Genomic DNA, 16,219 nt, shown 5'->3' on the forward strand with positions numbered 1-16,219 from the left:
CCGACAATGGGTCAGCCAACAATGCCGACCAATCTAGAGCTGGGGGAGCCAATAAAAATGGATTCAATGCGATGGATCGGCGGGATCTCGCGACCTTTGGGTAGACGGAGCAACTGAATCACGACTTGCTAGAGTGCTACGATGCAAGTATGGCTCGTGAACGGGGTTACATGGCACAGCTGCATGCTCTGTGGTGCGAAAAACACCCGGAGCTATCGCACTTTTCGCAGCAACGTCAGCGAAACCATGCTGAACTACTCCGTAAAAGGGACTATGAAAGCGGAACACCTACTCTACCACAGCTAGAACAAGCCGGCAACAAAGAGAGAGGCGACACTAAGACCAACCGCGGGCAGGCATCCAATAGATGAAGAGCGATGCTTTACGACCCGGAGAAACATCAACACCAATGTTTCTCTCAAGCCTAAAGATCTGGCTGAAATGGATGACGTGCTTCGTGGACATTTTTCCGGTGAATCCGACCTCTGGGATATCAATTATTGTGTGTATAATGCAGCGAGAGCTTTGGCCGATGCGAACCGTGAAACAAAACCAACGGCTGATCATAAGACCAAAAGACGAATGCATCAACTTGCCATAAAGATAGGCTGGGCAAGACAGTACGCGTCCCGCATTCAATGCGTGATTGACTACATCACATCTGGCAGGAATTTTACCGCCAAAGGTTCGAAAGTTTGCGCTGGAACTCCGGACCCGTTATCACACACTTAACAAGTCAAAGCTGCTGACCACCGGGCAGCATATTGTTGAGAGAATACGTATGCTATCTGACGCTAAGAGAAGTCTAGAGCGGAGGGAGAGGTGGGTCAGAGAAAATCAACAGTTTCTCTCTGACCCATCTCGACGCTTCCAAGACCCTCCAGTGACTGTCGAACACCGACCCAAACCAGAGGAGGTCGAAGTATTTTGGAGAGAAGTCTACGAAGTTCAGCATAGACTAGACGAAGACTCAGAAAATATAAATAGCTTCAAGGAGTTATGTGTTGCCCTCATAACACCTGATAAAGAATGCCCACTCATCACTACCGAGAAGGTGAAAAAAGTATTAAGAGGGATGAAGAAGTATTCCGCACCGGGACCAGATTGTATCAAAACCTTCTGGTGGAAGAAGTTTTCTTCAACCCATCAGCATTTGGCCCGTATTTTCACCTCATATTTAAAGACGGAAGAGCCGATTCCAGAGTACGCTTTATAAGATATTTACTGCTATCCTAAATGATAGGATTTTTCGGGCAATTGAACCTGTGTGGCAAGAAATGTATGAACAACGAGGCTCAAAGAAAGGCGTCGCCGGATGTCGGGAGAACCTGCTCATCGATAGATGTGTCTGCAAAGATGCAGCATTCTACCAGCGTGACCTATCGATGGCCTGGATTGATTATCGGAAAGCTTTCGATTCGACATCCCATAGACTTATGATCTGTCTTTTGGAAATCTCAACGGTTCATCCGCAAATAGTTGGGTGCATAGAGAGATTGATGCCGGTTTGGAAAACCAGATTTACTATCTCATCTGGCAAAAATCGTGTGACAACTAACAAGGTCACGTTTCAGAGAGGTGTCTTTCAGGGCGACACCATGAGCCCACTCCTCTTTTGCCTTACATTATTGCCAAACATGCAGATCGAAAGTACAAGGTCACTCATGTATTTTACATGGACGATCTTAAGATCTATGCTAAAAACAGAGAGTAACTGCATCTAGCTCTGGGGATGGTCGAACGATATACTAAGGAAATTGGAATGGAATTTGGGTTAGACAAATGCGCCAAGGTTTATTTGAAATGAGGAAAACTTAATGGCATCCCTGAAGATCCTGAGCTCGTTGATAGAAGCGCCATACGACACCTTTGCGCTGAAGAGACTTATACATACCTGGGTGTGCCACAGAGCCGCATTTAGGATGTGACATCTATAAAGGATACTCTCCGAAGCAGATACAAACGTCTCATCCGACAGATTTGGTCTTCCGAACTGTCGGCGAGGAACAAAGTATCTGCAACGAACATGCTTGCCGTCCCGGTACTACTCTATTCATTTCGAGTAGTTCCATGTATGAAGAACGAGCTCAGATCTCTTGATATTGGGACAAGAAAGGTTATGCACATGAACAAAAGCATGCATCGTAAGTCTTCCGTTCCGCGACTGTACATCTCACTCCGTTAAGGGGGTCGCGGAATATTGAGTCTTGAATGTCTTCACAGCAGGATTATTCTGGGTACAGCACATAGAGTTGCAAATGGAAGAGACCCTCTTCTTAAAATGGTCAGGAATCACGAAGAAGTGGGCAAAGGAGCATTTCTGTACAAAGCAGCGGCGGAGGCTGCTGAAACACTTGGACTTGACTTCATTATTAGGGGTGAGCAAAATGCATCAAATCTTATCTATCTCCTCGATAAGAGGATGTACGGTATCTTCCACAGAAATGTGAAGGATCAGTCAATGTCTTGTGAGCTAACGTTTGCTTTCCTTAAATCGCCCGGATTGAAGTCTGGTACAGAGGGTTTCATTTTTGCATTCCAAGACGGTGTCATTTCCACCTTAACATACCGTCGCCACATTTTGAGCCAAGACATTCCCGATGATAGCTGCAGGGCTTGCCATACACACCCCGAGCATTTAGTTCACATACTATCTAGTTGTCCAACTCACGCGGGAACGACCTACATTCAAAGGGGCAATGCGAAACTAAGAATGCTTTATTACAATCTCTGTCACTCCTACGGCATTCAACTTAATATCACTCCTCTAAATGCTCCTAGGGAAATTGAGTCAGTTGTCGAGAATGGGAAGTGCCGCATATACTGGAACTTTATATTCTCGACAATTGTTTCTGTTGCTCACTCGAGGGCTGACATGGTTCTTCTTGACTTCGAGAAGCGAACCATGTTCGTTATCGAATTTTCGGCACCAGCTGACAAAAACATCATAGCCAAGGAGAATGAAAAGAAAGAGAGGTATCGAGACCTTATAAGGGAGTTGCAACGATTGTACCCGGAATATTCTGTTAAACTGATCGTCCTTATCATCGGTGCTCTTAGAGGTGCCAAACTTTCACTTGCTAAATGGCCTTAAAAGCATCCCTGCGTGTCAACAATATGCTAGAACACTTGCGGGAAAATTGCAGAAGGCGGTTGTCCTTGAGTCGCTCCGTGTTCTTAGGGTGCACGAGGCTTTTGCTGGATCGTCGTATTGATTATTTTACAGACTGTAACCACCTATCTCACGGTTGTGAGACGTGGTTGTGACTGAAATTTTACCGCGATTTCGCTGGTAGCGGGTGCAATTTTTCAGATTAGCACCCGCTCCCGGCGAAATCCTGCGGTTGTCCTTATGACAACATATATATACATATATACATATATATGTACATATATATATACATACATATACATATACATACATACGATACGTTAAATTTGGTTTTGAAACACTATATATCAGTATAAATAATATATGTATATCAGCTACAGCTTGTATTAATTAATACAATCTGTAACTGATATACATAGGGATATGGAAAGGATAAGGACAATGAAGTTGCGAATGGAGAGAAGAGATAACGTAGTTAGGATAAATAATATTGTAATACGAAGATTGAAGCCAAAAACAGAGAAGAAAGGGAGGGGGTGGAAGCGCTGCTACAGAGAATGCTAAACAAATGGTTAGGAAGCAGAGGAGTAAAGGAAGAGCGGTGAAGGTAGGTTATCGGGAAAGGAAAGTAGGTGAGAAAATATGGGTAAGAGACAAGGAGAAAGAGGTGTTAAAAGAAGTTCAGGGGAATTTGTGTCGGGGGAAGTAGGGGCTGGGAACAAAGCACGGTGTAGGAGTGTGTGTAGGGAGAGAGGGAGGGCGCGCAAATGAGGCAGAATTGGGGTATGGGGAGGGGGCCTGTACCGGAAATGGGAGAGCTTCAAAATGAAATTGAAGAATAAGATAATAAATAAAGAGGGGGAGATTTTAAGAGACTGGATGGAGGATAGGGGCTGGGCTGTGGCAAATAGTATGGTAACAGGACACGGAGAGGGAGATTACACGTATTTGAGCAAGATGGGGTATCGGAGGTAGATTATGTTATCATGAATATGGTGGGGAAGAAGGGTCGTTAAGAGAGTCGGTGTATTGGAGGAGGGAGACGATAGAGAAGTTTTTTGTACATCTAAAAGGCGCCTTCCCTTCGGTGGATATGGAAAGGTTGTGAGAGTTTATGAAAGAGAGCTAAGTGGAGAGAGGCCTGTTCGAGAGGCTAAGGGAGGTATATGAAGAGACGAAAGATAGGGTGAGAAGAGGGGAGGGAATCTCTGAGGGTTTCCGGATGGATAGGGGGTCCTGGCAAGAGTTTCCGTTTAGCCCAATACTTTTTGCAATTTTAATCGTTTATATGGAAAGTAAGCTAGCGGCCGGAGTGGTGGGAGGAGTTAGGGTAGAAGGAGTCAGGATATGGTTACTCGCATATGCAGATGACATAATGCTGCTATGAAAGAGCGAAGTGGCTTTAAAGGAGATGATGAGAAGGTTGAGAAGATACTTGAACAAAAAAGGTTTTGAAGTAAATCCGCACAAGTCAAAGGTTATGGTGTTCAGGAAAGAACGTTGGAGAGATAAGGAGGGGAGCGGAAGTAGAAGGAAAATGCGGTACAGGAAGTGGAATCGTTTTGTGCCTGGGCTGCCTGTTTTGGAGAAATGGGAGAGTACATGGGCATATAAAGAGAGAGTCAGAAGGGCAAATGTGGTGATGAGGCAACTGTGGATGCTGGGAAAAAGGTTGTTCACAGATGATTTTGTAAGAAGAATAACATTTTTTGATTCACTAGTGATGAGTGTTTTCTTTTATAGAGTGGAAGTGTTGGGGTGAAAGGTAAGTGAGGAGGTAAATAGGATACAGAAGAGGTATGTAATGTAAAAACTGTTGTTGGCAAGGAATACCTCAAACTATATTGTCAGGAGGGAGACAGGAAAAATGAGTTTAGGGATTATAAAGGGGATTCGGAGGTGTAAATATGAGGAGAAATTTTTGGAAGAGGAAGGGAGTAAGCTGGTTAGGGAGTGTTGATGGGAGAAGGAGAACAGACGTAAGGGTGGTAAAATGGAGGCGCAAAGGGACAGGTATTTTAGAACGAATGGATTGCAAATGGATGATGTGAGAAAGAGGCACGAGGAAGGAAGGCATATGAGATGATTTAAAAGAATGGCATGGAAAGCGATAAGGCATAACGGGAGAAGAGAATAAGAGAATCAAGATTTAACGGGAACTATGTGTGGATTATGCCAAGGGAGAGAGCCCAATATTTGTGTGAGAAAAGGGAGCAAGGAATTTAGGAACTTATAGCGAGAATTGGATGCGGGTGCATGCAGGGTTATAATAGGTTCTGGCTTTCTAGAGAGAAGAGGTTGTGTGAATTGTGCGACCACACGTCGGTCGAGACTCGAGGCAGCCATTTAATGACGGGCAGTCAGGCAGCCAATGGGAACCTCAGCAGTGCGTGTGACGGAACCAATTGACGCGGCAGAGGCTAGTACGGATGCACACATTGGCGGAGTCACCTGATTGGACTCTTCCCGTTACAACTAGCCAATCAGCAGGTCTGACGCTGAAATTCCAAAAGTCGAAGGGAAGACGGCAGCCGAGACAAGGATTTCGACACTTGTGTTCTTGGTTCGGCGGAATCCGAAGCTTCCCGGTAAGGCGAATCCATTTTCTAACAATTAACTACAGACGCAGCGAGAAATGTATAGAACGAACTAGGAGAAGCTGACTCTGTGGCTACGAGGTAGGTGGTCTATCACTTGGTTACCTTAGTGAGTGTTCCCAGCCGCGATTTCAGGTACCCGCGCGGTACGACAGCTACAGACCACGTGGGTGTAAAATTCTGTTTCTTTTTTTGATGGTTGTAGGCACAGCTCAAGACTCCCGGCGACACCACGGAATTAATGCACGTCCGGCTCAAATTGTGACATCTGTATATTCGAGGCGGACCTCCCTATGCAGTTAAAAAACGAATGCGTGTGCATACGCGTTATAAACGCTACACAGCGTTAGTGCGCGCACGGGTGTGTCAGGCGGCCATATTGGGATGACTGTAAGCCCTCGTCCTGTAATTAATTGCTAGTCATTTTTGCTCTAATGTGTTTGTACTTGCCAACACATACGTTTTCTTTTATTTTCAAGTTGTTGGTTCCTTGTAATTACTATTAAGTTTAAACTTTTTTTGATATTCACAATAAAATTTTTGTTTCTTGTCGTTGATAACTTCGTTTGGTTTAATTCCAATTGCTTAGTGACCGCAATCATTTTCAGAAGACAATAAAGTCGATAACATGTCTAACTAGCAAGAAGCTTGTATCCTGATAGTCTTTAAGGATTTACGCGACTAGTTCTGAATTATTATTTTATTAATTGTGAAAATCTCCATTGCCTTCAGTACCATGTTTATACTTAAGATTTTTTGGTTTCTTGTAATTGCCCTCTGATTCAATATTTTTGATAAATTATATTTATTATTGTTATTAATACATTCCATAAACAAATTTGTAGTTTAAACAATTAGTACATGGTTAAGGTACTTGTTTTTGAAAAGTTCTTTGTTTGATTTGCTTATTATAATTCAGTAAAGCCCACTGCCACTTCATTACAAATGTGATTGTTATAAACTAATTCTCTCTACCGTTTTCAGGACCTTGTATCTGATGGAAGGGCTTAACGCTTTATGCGGACTATATATCTAGAATAGGTGAACCAGAGAGACTGGGATCGCGAGATGTAGCTGCTATAGGGAACTGACGGACTTTAGTCTGTGGGATCTGAACTAAGAAGCAATCCTTCCAGGGGATAATAGCAAAGCCTTCTGGAATATCGAGAGGGCAAGTTCTCATGCTCCCAAGCGGTAATGTCATCGCTGTGTCAAGGACTGAATGGCACCAGGGTTAACGAATCCTCTAACATCCCGATGCACCCCCCTTAGCCGAGACAAACACGCAGGAATTACAAAGGAGGTGACTTATGTGAATTAATAATTTGAAAATTAGATAAAACTCCCTCTCTTAGTGTTCTTCACAATCATATATATAAGAACATATTTATAATAGCACTTCTAATTAAAAGGGTTTTAATTCTAAAGAAAATGTAATTAAAGCTCAAAACTCCCAGACTTTGACGCTACCATTACAGAAGCGAATGTCATGAAAATCGAACATTAAACATAAATAACTGTGCAAAAATAAGTAAATTATCAAGAAAAAATTTTCCAAATTGAAGAAATGGAACCACATCTGGGACGTTTACGAAAAAGCTATACAAGGGGCAAAACCAGAAAGAGTCCCTAGCGTGGTTACATTTTTTCAGTTTGAAAAAGTATTGCCTGGAAATTGATTTATTCATGTGTTTTCAAAGAGATAAGAAAAACGAATTATGGGCAAAAACTAAGTATATCTTAATTTACCGATAACAACAATAAGAATTCCGAAAAAATTAAAAATAATTTCACATTTCATAGTTTTTAGGAAATGTCCAAAAAGAATATGGACCATTTGAAAAAAATCTTGTTATTTTTCAGGATTTTCAAGAGTAATTGGAAAATTTTAAATTATGTCGAAGATATTTCTAAGTATAAGAAGTTTTAAAAAGGTTCAAAAATAATTTAGTACTTACATTTTTCTCAAATATGTAACAAAATTTAGATGCTCAGAGATTTTGAAAAAACACGCTTTTTAAGATTTTGATAGGTTTCAAGAAATAGAAAAAAATTTTAAGATTCCTGCGAAATTTTCAAATGATTTTTTATTTTGAAAAAGAAATTTAAAGAGGGAATTAAAAAAGATTTCAAATAATTTTTAATGTATTCATAAATTTCAAAAAATAACGTAGAATATTACAAAACGTTAGAGAAAATTCAAGTAAGAATAAAAGATATTTAAAAGTTCAAAAAATTATTTAAACCAATTTAAAACTTGAGAAGATTTCAACAAATTTGAGACAAAATTTAGATGTTTAAAGAATTCAAACAGAAAATTTAGAAGTTATTTAAGAATTTTAAAAAGTGTTAACATTAAGAGCTATTCCAGATGCAATATGTATTACGCAATTCCTGTGTCTGTATTCAAGTACCTGCAGTAAGCTTACTAGATAGAGCAATGGATTAATGAATGGCAGGGATCCATATTTTCAGCTTCTAGGTATGCGTCGAGATTCACGTGTGAATAATTCACCTTAATTTCCCTTAGTTTCAACAATTCTGGATGTTTTGAAAAACACTTTAAATGCACTTTAAGAGTAAAGTGCTGGAATTAGCCAAAGTAGGGAACATTTTCGTTTATAGGAAGTAAGCTTTTGCGAAAGCAAACGCACTGTGTTTCTTGTGATCACAAGAAATTTGTTTTGAGATTTTGAGTACAAAAATGGTGTTTTTGTAAATACGTCGTCCTGTAAGTTTCGTCTGACGTCCGTGACGAGGAAATGTCCGCAATAGTTGCATTCCACAGTGGGGTAGACAATTTACAAAAATGCACATTTTTTATCGTCAATTCTTTTGCTTTTGAAATTCGATGTTATGACAAAAATTTGCAGACCTTTAAAAGATAAATTATTTAAATAGAACGAAAAATATGAAAACTTAGAATAAAAAGTATAAACCATTTCAAAATATGTTTCTAAAATATTACGTGAGGTTTTTCTTAACTGCAAAAGGATTTTATACACAGAGTAACATCCAATTCCCGCGCAAAAACAAAAATACTTGTGATTTTATGAAACGTCGGGCACTGTGCTGATTGTGCCAGTTCTTGGAAAAACTTATTTCTTCAAACAAAAGGTTTCCCGATTTTGGCCATTAAGGGATTTAAGAGGGAAGAATTCTACTTTCTTTAAAACTATATAAACGGTGAATCTGGGATACTAAGCAACTTTTTAGAGAATGCTGCCTTATTCTTGCAAGCGGGTCTCTACAAGGACGGACAAACCCTTTCCCTATTTGCTCATGGGAACACCAATGACATCACCAAACCAACGAAAAGTTATAGATGCGGTTCAAAATGATCAAACGCGCAGAGTAACCGAAAATGGATATGGCAAACATGGCATCATTTTCAGTGTTAAACGAGGCTTTATGGCACATGTGCACACTCTGTGGTGCCAGAAACACTCAGAGCTTTAAAACGTTTGGCCACAGTCATTACGAAATCAAGCCAACTCCCTGCAGGAAAAATAAATGCATACGCGGAGCGCTTCCTCAGCCCCTGTTTGGACAAGCTGCAGACGAAGATGAGGAAGCGAAAAGAAGACCAACCGCGGCTAACTAAGCTCCAAGATCTAGCTAAAATGAATACCTCCTTTCGTGAGGATATCACGGAGGAATCCGAACTCTCCACAAAACATTGTCCAGTTTATGGTGCTGTGAGAGCTTTAGGCGATTGAAACTGAAGGCTAAAATCCTCGACGGATCAAGATGTTTGTATCAACTGAATAAGACGGTTGGATGGACAAGATAGAATGCGTCCAGTGTTCAAAGTATAACTGTTTGTATAACATTCGGTAGAACGTTTACGGAAAGGGTTCGAAAGTTCGTCCAAGAACTGAGGATCTACAGTCACGCATTGAACAAGCCAGTCAAGCCTACTGAAAATCAAGCAGCATATTGTTGACAAATGCGGTTGTTGTCTGATGCAAAGAGAAGAATACAGAAGAGGAAGAAATGGGTCAGGCAGAATCAACAGTTTCTTGCAAGAGAAAATTTCTCGAAAGAGAATGTTTAAGGAATTCAATATTGTGCCTCAGTTATAATGTTTTGTGGCCGCACGTTAGACGCCACTTTTTCCAACACCTTTTTAATTTAAATTTTCCTTTATAAAAAATACCTATCTCAGGGTAGACGGATTAGTGGAGGCGAGAAAATAATATGACATCGAATTTAGGCGTTTGAAGTAAGCAGGCCGAAAGCCAGTTGCCGATCTATTAGAGTTAAATGGGTGTCCCTCTGGTAGCACGCCAGATCGAATATTTGTCAAGAAGGCTAAGCCAGCTTGTTTTGACCGGGTGGACGGGCCCATCGTCGATGAATAGTGCAACGGATTATGCATGTTCTGATGGTGAGGAATACTCTAGTGGTTCGAGATAGGACATTAGATCCGTAGTTACAATTGGCTCTATTTATACTCACTCTGCATTTCTTCATACTCACTCCACTTTGAGATAGTGTTGGCCATGGGTAATTCCTTCGTAATAGAATGGATTATTTAATTTATTCAACCTGGAGGGGATCCATAACGAGTGGCAGGCCAGAAAGTTACATTGCTTATCAAACATAATTAATAAACAAACTAGTCATATAAATCAATTAATAATTAAAAAATATTTTTTAAGCCTTGTTCGGAGTTTTGAATTCTATTTGCTTAAATAATATTTCACTACAATTATTATTTCATCATATTATTTCAAATGTTAAATCAGCATCTTGCAGTCAAGTAAATCACGTTCGGTCTTCATTCTCACAGTCGCTAGGCAATGTCCAAATGAAATATCAGCAATAACCCTACCAAATTATATGTTTAATTAGGCAACGAGGCTAATCACAGCCCTGTCTGTCTAGCAGTTGTCGTTCACTTTTCACCACAAAAAGAAAGCGCTGGTCTCGTTAATCGAGAAAATTACACTAAGTAATTTTTGATCTGCCTCCATCTCCGTTTTTTGCCACTACGTTCGCAAAGTGTCGCCCGGGTAGGCACCGGGTCTTTCAAGGAATAGTAACAAATGATGTTGGAGGTAATTTGAATAAACGTGCACTCGCCTCATCATGGAAAATTAATCATCTTAAAAGTTAATTTTAATATGTAAAGATCGCACCTGTTCTTTGTAATTTTTTTCACGAGTGAATAAAGAAATTAAATGGGAAAGAAAGCTTTGTGGTCAGGAGTGCTAAAGATGACCCATTTAATGAATATCTCTTTTAATCATACCATCCAATGTTTTTGCTCCTTGAGTTTCTAAAGTAAGACCAAAACGAGTAAGCGCCTGTTTTTTCAGGATAAAAATATCTGAAGGAATCCACAAAACCTTCTTTTAGAAACTCTGTCATACCATCTCTTTCTTCTTGGGTGAAACCTGCATTTTTTGTATTTGTTTTTGGATTTGTTAAATCTATGCAAAAAACATTTATTTATTAATACATAAGTAATTACAATACCTCATAGAGTTTTATTGCCCATTTTACCACCGTAAACATTACCTATTTCTTTGTGAGCAACATTCATATCTCCGCAGATGATAACTGGTTTTTGCTTGTCTAATTTTCGAACATATTCTTTAAAAGTAGCGTTCCACGACAAACGTTTTGGCAAGGTTACAAGTTTACTACCAGCATTAGGGACATCTGCAAAAAAAAAAGAATACAAAATCTCTCCAGAAAGTTTTACTTTACAACTAGATTAAAGAATCGCGTGTCGTTCAATGAAGCGAATCTAATATAAGATTTTTCTTTAAATATTTGTGGATTAGTTTTAGAGCATACTTGAGCAAGCAAACTGAGCAGCATTAGAGCAAGGATTTTTCACTGAATTTAAATTAGGGAAATTTTTAATATAATTCAACGAAACATATACTTTTTTAAATATCCACTTCTAAAATTGGACTTGAATTGCCTCGAAATCATGTGCAAAGTGACTCATTGGAGCCGAAGGTGTGATAATAATATAGGCGCCTGCGTACCTGGAAGTATATGTTTAGCGAATTACTATGAAATCAGGAAAATAATTGAACTGACTAGCGCAGTGGTGAAGGGTGGAGGGAAGAAAGATTCTTACGGCGGACAGAATTCACGGCAGTTCATGTCGATATCTGTCACTGATATGACGCACGTACTATTAATAATTTGGTGGGTCTGATTGCTCCAGCTTCATCATTTAATAACTTGAGCCATTTAATTCGGGACACTTAGTTCTGGGACACCCTGTATTAGGCCATTCAATAAAATATTATCTTTTTGAATTTATTAAGGGCATGTGATACTTACAGTTTCCCCGGCTTTTTTCCACAAAAATGAAAAATTTTCAAAACTGAATTCGGAGATGCTATAAAATATCATAACGAACGTCCCCGGACTCTTTTTTGAGGGATAATAACAAAAAAATTTATTTTGCTAAATAAAAATTGTATGCATATGCATTATTTTGAGGTTACGTCGTTTTTCATCTCTGCCTTTTCGATAATCTGGAAATTATTTATGAAATAAACTTTTTTGATTGCCTGCAAACAAGTTTAGTTCTGGCAGATTTGTTATTATGTTTTTTCGTAAGTCCGAAGTTTTCGGCCAAAAATATTGTGTAGTTTGGAAGTAACGCTCGGGTGCATTGTAACACACATAACCTCGAAATATACATGCACATTGTTTGCAATATTAAAAAATTTTTGATAAAAAAACACATGAAAAGTGTGTGGGGTCGTCCGTTACCATGTTCGCTATCATTTCCCAGATTTTGAAGGCAAAATATTTCTTATCCTAGGAAAAAAGCCGGGGGAATCTAACACTGAAAAAATCGATACTATTTCCTAAGCGCTATGCAAATAAATCACATTTTGCTAAATTAAAACTTTTTTAAATTAACCTACAAAAAAGTATGTGGGGGCGTCCTTTAGCATGTTCGCTATCATTTCCCAAATTTTTAAGACAAAATATTTATTATTCTAGAAAAAAAGCCGGTGGTGTCGTGTGATTGAAAGTTAACTTGAAATAAAATAGAAAAATGAGCATTCCAAGTGAAATTATCGATAAGGAAAATTTGAGAGAGATAAATGTCGATGGAGATAAAAAGCGTCGGTTTTCCAACGACAAATGCCATCAATTGAGTCGTCTGACTTTTGACAGTAAACATGTGCAGGCAAACCGTAAATCGAGGTTCCGACTCATGATAAGAAATTAACTTGTAAGCAATCACCTATAATTTTGCGGAAATTTATTTAAAAAAACATTTTGTGGAAGTTTCGCCAATATGACTATTATGTATTACTTTGATCTATTGAATAAAGAAAAGAACAAAGGTTAAGTTATGTAATTAAAGACAAGAATGTGTTTGTTATATATGTAATATTATGTAAAAAAAACTATTACAGTACAAGTCTGATCACTTTTAATTTTCGGGGCTGTAGGAGCGGAAAATTCTAGGAATTGCGGAATAATCGGATGCCACCTCTAGTAGCACGATATTAGATGCGCGCATGCGTAAATCATGATAAAGATAGCACACGTAGTGGGAGAACCAAAATTAGTATGCGTTCCGTACGTGTAATGACGTTTTAGGGGGATTGTATGCTTATCGGACGGCAAGTTAGCGGACTTGTATTGTAGAAATTCTTTTTTTTGCATGTAAAAAGAAAAAATATACAATTTCTTGTAAATACTTCAACAAGGGTCGACTGAAAGAAGGCTTCCAGGTCAATAATTTACTTCATTCAAAACTACTCTAATGGGCTGAATAACGCGATATATATGTTATAACCGTGCATGTCTCATCGTTTTCAAGATAACTCAAAATTGTTATTCTCCTAATTTTTTTATTTGAAAAATCTTTTTATGGTGTTAGTTTGGGATGGTCAAAAGCTATCACTCATTAAAATTCTTAAGGTCTTGTTGCTTTAAAAAAAATCTGAATGCTTTTGAATCAATTTAAAACTATGATTTTTTTCTTGAATTTCGAAAAACTACTTCTTTAAATCGGGAAAATTTTCAGTTCCCCTCTACCACTGATGCTAACTTAGCTTAGACAAGAACCATTAAAACTGAACATAATTTCCAACTGAAACATTTCTACATTTCTAATAAACGTTAAATATCCACGCTTTGCGTACCGTACTGTTGACACAAACAAACACAAACGCCCGAACGCGGTTTCAGCTACTTTGGAATCAAACCGAAGTGCCTATTACAAAGCCACCGAACGCGAGCTGCGAATAGAGGGTCCGTGTACTAAGCGTTTCTGTTGAATAAAGTTAGAATAATTAATAAGAAGTCGCAGACAATTGTCCAGGGATGGTCCCAAAGGAATAACCCCTTAGTAGCGATTTCAGGGAAAGGCGGAACATTGACATGCAGGTTCCTCCTAAGCCCCAAGATCTGGCTGAAATGGAAGCTTTCATTCGTGAGTATATTTCGAAAGAGTCGAATCTCTGGATCATCAATTGCTCATTTTATGGTGCTTCCAGAGATTTGGCGTAATCAAATTCAAGGTTGAAGCCGATGATGGATCACAAGGCCAACAGACGCTCACATCAACTGCACAAGAAGATTTGATGGGCAAGAAAGAATATTTCCCGTGTTCAGTGTGTGATTGACTACATAACATGTGGCAGACCTTTCGCGGAAAGGATTTGAAGGTTCGGCCAAAAACTGAGGATCTTTTAATCACAAACTGTACAAAGAACACAGAAAAGAGAGAGAGAGATGGATCATGGAGAATCAAAAGTTTCTTGCTGCCCCATTGCACCTCGTCAGCGTTCACACTTTTTCTGTCAAAATTCTACCGAAGCCTAACAAAGTAGAGACTTTTTGGACAAAGGTATAAAAGATCCCGAAAACACTGGATTTGAAAAAAGACACTGATAATATCACCTGCTCAACAGAGTTTTGCAAAAACCTTATAACAACTTATAGAAACTTTTACTATGCAGGACCAGATGGTATCAATAACATGTGATGGAAGAAGTTTTCTTTTACTGGTCAATATCTGGCCCACATTGTCAGAAACGCCCACTCTGCAGTGGCTAGTGTTAGGACGCACTATATTTCTACCGAAAAAAGGCAACTTGTCCAACCCAGATAATTGCAGGCTAATTACTTCTTTGAACACACTGTATATGATCTTTACGACTGTAAAGGCTGAAAACCCATATGTACTATCTCATGTGGAAAATAACGTGTGTCAAAAAACAACTTCACCTATCAGAGGAGCGTCTTTCACAATTATACCATCAGCCCTCTGCTTTCTTGCATTACGCTACTGCCTATATCATTTGCAGTATGAAATTCTCCTGAATACCTGTGCGGCGACACTAGCCAGCGTGAGCATAAGATCACTTATATATTTTATATCGATGCTTCTGAAAAAGTCAACTTTAAAGTGCTGTAAATATTATCGAGAAGTAAACAGGAGAGATAAGCAAGGACTTTGGATTGGAAAAGTATGCCAAGACTCCTCTGAAGAGAAGGAAGATTATTGGCGTTTCCAATGACCCTGACCTTGTGGACATAAGTTAAATAAGACAACTCGACACTGGAAAGAACTATACATACCTGGACATGCCACGAAGCCGCGTTGAGGATAAAACATCAGTGAAGGAGCCTCTCCGAAGCAGATACAAGCATCTTCTTCGACCAATTTGGTCTTCAAATTTTTTCGGCGTTGAACAAAGTATCTGCAACTAACATGCTTGCCGTCCCGGTTCTACTCTACTCATTTGGGGTGCTTCAATGGGCGGCGAACGAGCTTACGGCCCCAGATATCGTCATAGATATCTATAGATCATGTTCATGCATAAGAACTCGCATATAAATTCGTTCGTTCTGCAATCATACATCCGAAACCGTCAACGCTGACTTCTGAATCTCCAGTGTCTTCATAAACAAATTATTTTGAGTACAGCTTACATTGTTCCAAATGGCAGAGATCCTCTCCTAAAAATGGTGAGGAACCATGAAAAGGTTGGTCAGGGAGCGTTTCTCTACAAAGCCGTGGAGAAGGCGGCCGAGACCCTTGGCCTGAATTCGAACATGATCATTGACGAAAGCGCATTACTTCATATACATGCTTCACATCTAAAAACCGAAGTAAAGAATGCAGAGGTTGAAAAGTTCCGCTAAGAGTCCTTGTCGAAGAATTAAACTATTGATTTCCTCAGATCATCAGCACTTAATTCAGGTACAGAGTGTTTCATTTCCCTTTGCCCGAACTGAGTCATTTCCACCTTAGTATACCGTAACTTCGTTTTATGTCAAGAAGTTTCTAGCGATAGGTGCAGAGTGTGTCATGCACAAGTTGAGTACCCAGAACACATACTAACCGGGTGTCACAACCACGCGGGGACGACTTATCTCTATAGTCATAAGGCGAACCTGAGCGTGTTTTACAGTCTGTCAAGTTAAAGCGTGGGTGGCTTTACTCGCAGTCGGTAAGGTGTATCGACATGATTTTGGTGTCAAAATATTAAGAAGAGCTCCCTCT

At 39.4% G+C, this 16,219-nt stretch overlaps 1 protein-coding gene across 4 annotated transcripts in view; it reads right to left on the bottom strand.

The window, feature by feature from the left end:
• The window catches only part of LOC117180014 (DNA-(apurinic or apyrimidinic site) lyase), a 144,338-nt gene that overhangs the window by 13,687 nt on the left and 114,432 nt on the right, over positions 1-16,219 (bottom strand). For all 4 annotated transcript variants that reach the window (XM_033372293.1, XM_033372290.1, XM_033372291.1 and 1 more), the window contains 2 exons: positions 11,236-11,379; positions 10,967-11,147 (listed from right to left, as the gene is read on the bottom strand). In XM_033372293.1, the coding sequence (XP_033228184.1) occupies positions 10,967-11,147; positions 11,236-11,379 (325 nt within the window). The remainder of the gene's footprint in view (positions 1-10,966; positions 11,148-11,235; positions 11,380-16,219) is intronic.

The sequence above is a fragment of the Belonocnema kinseyi genome, chromosome 9 (genome assembly GCF_010883055.1).
Source record: "Belonocnema kinseyi isolate 2016_QV_RU_SX_M_011 chromosome 9, B_treatae_v1, whole genome shotgun sequence".
NCBI lineage: Eukaryota > Metazoa > Arthropoda > Insecta > Hymenoptera > Cynipidae > Belonocnema > Belonocnema kinseyi.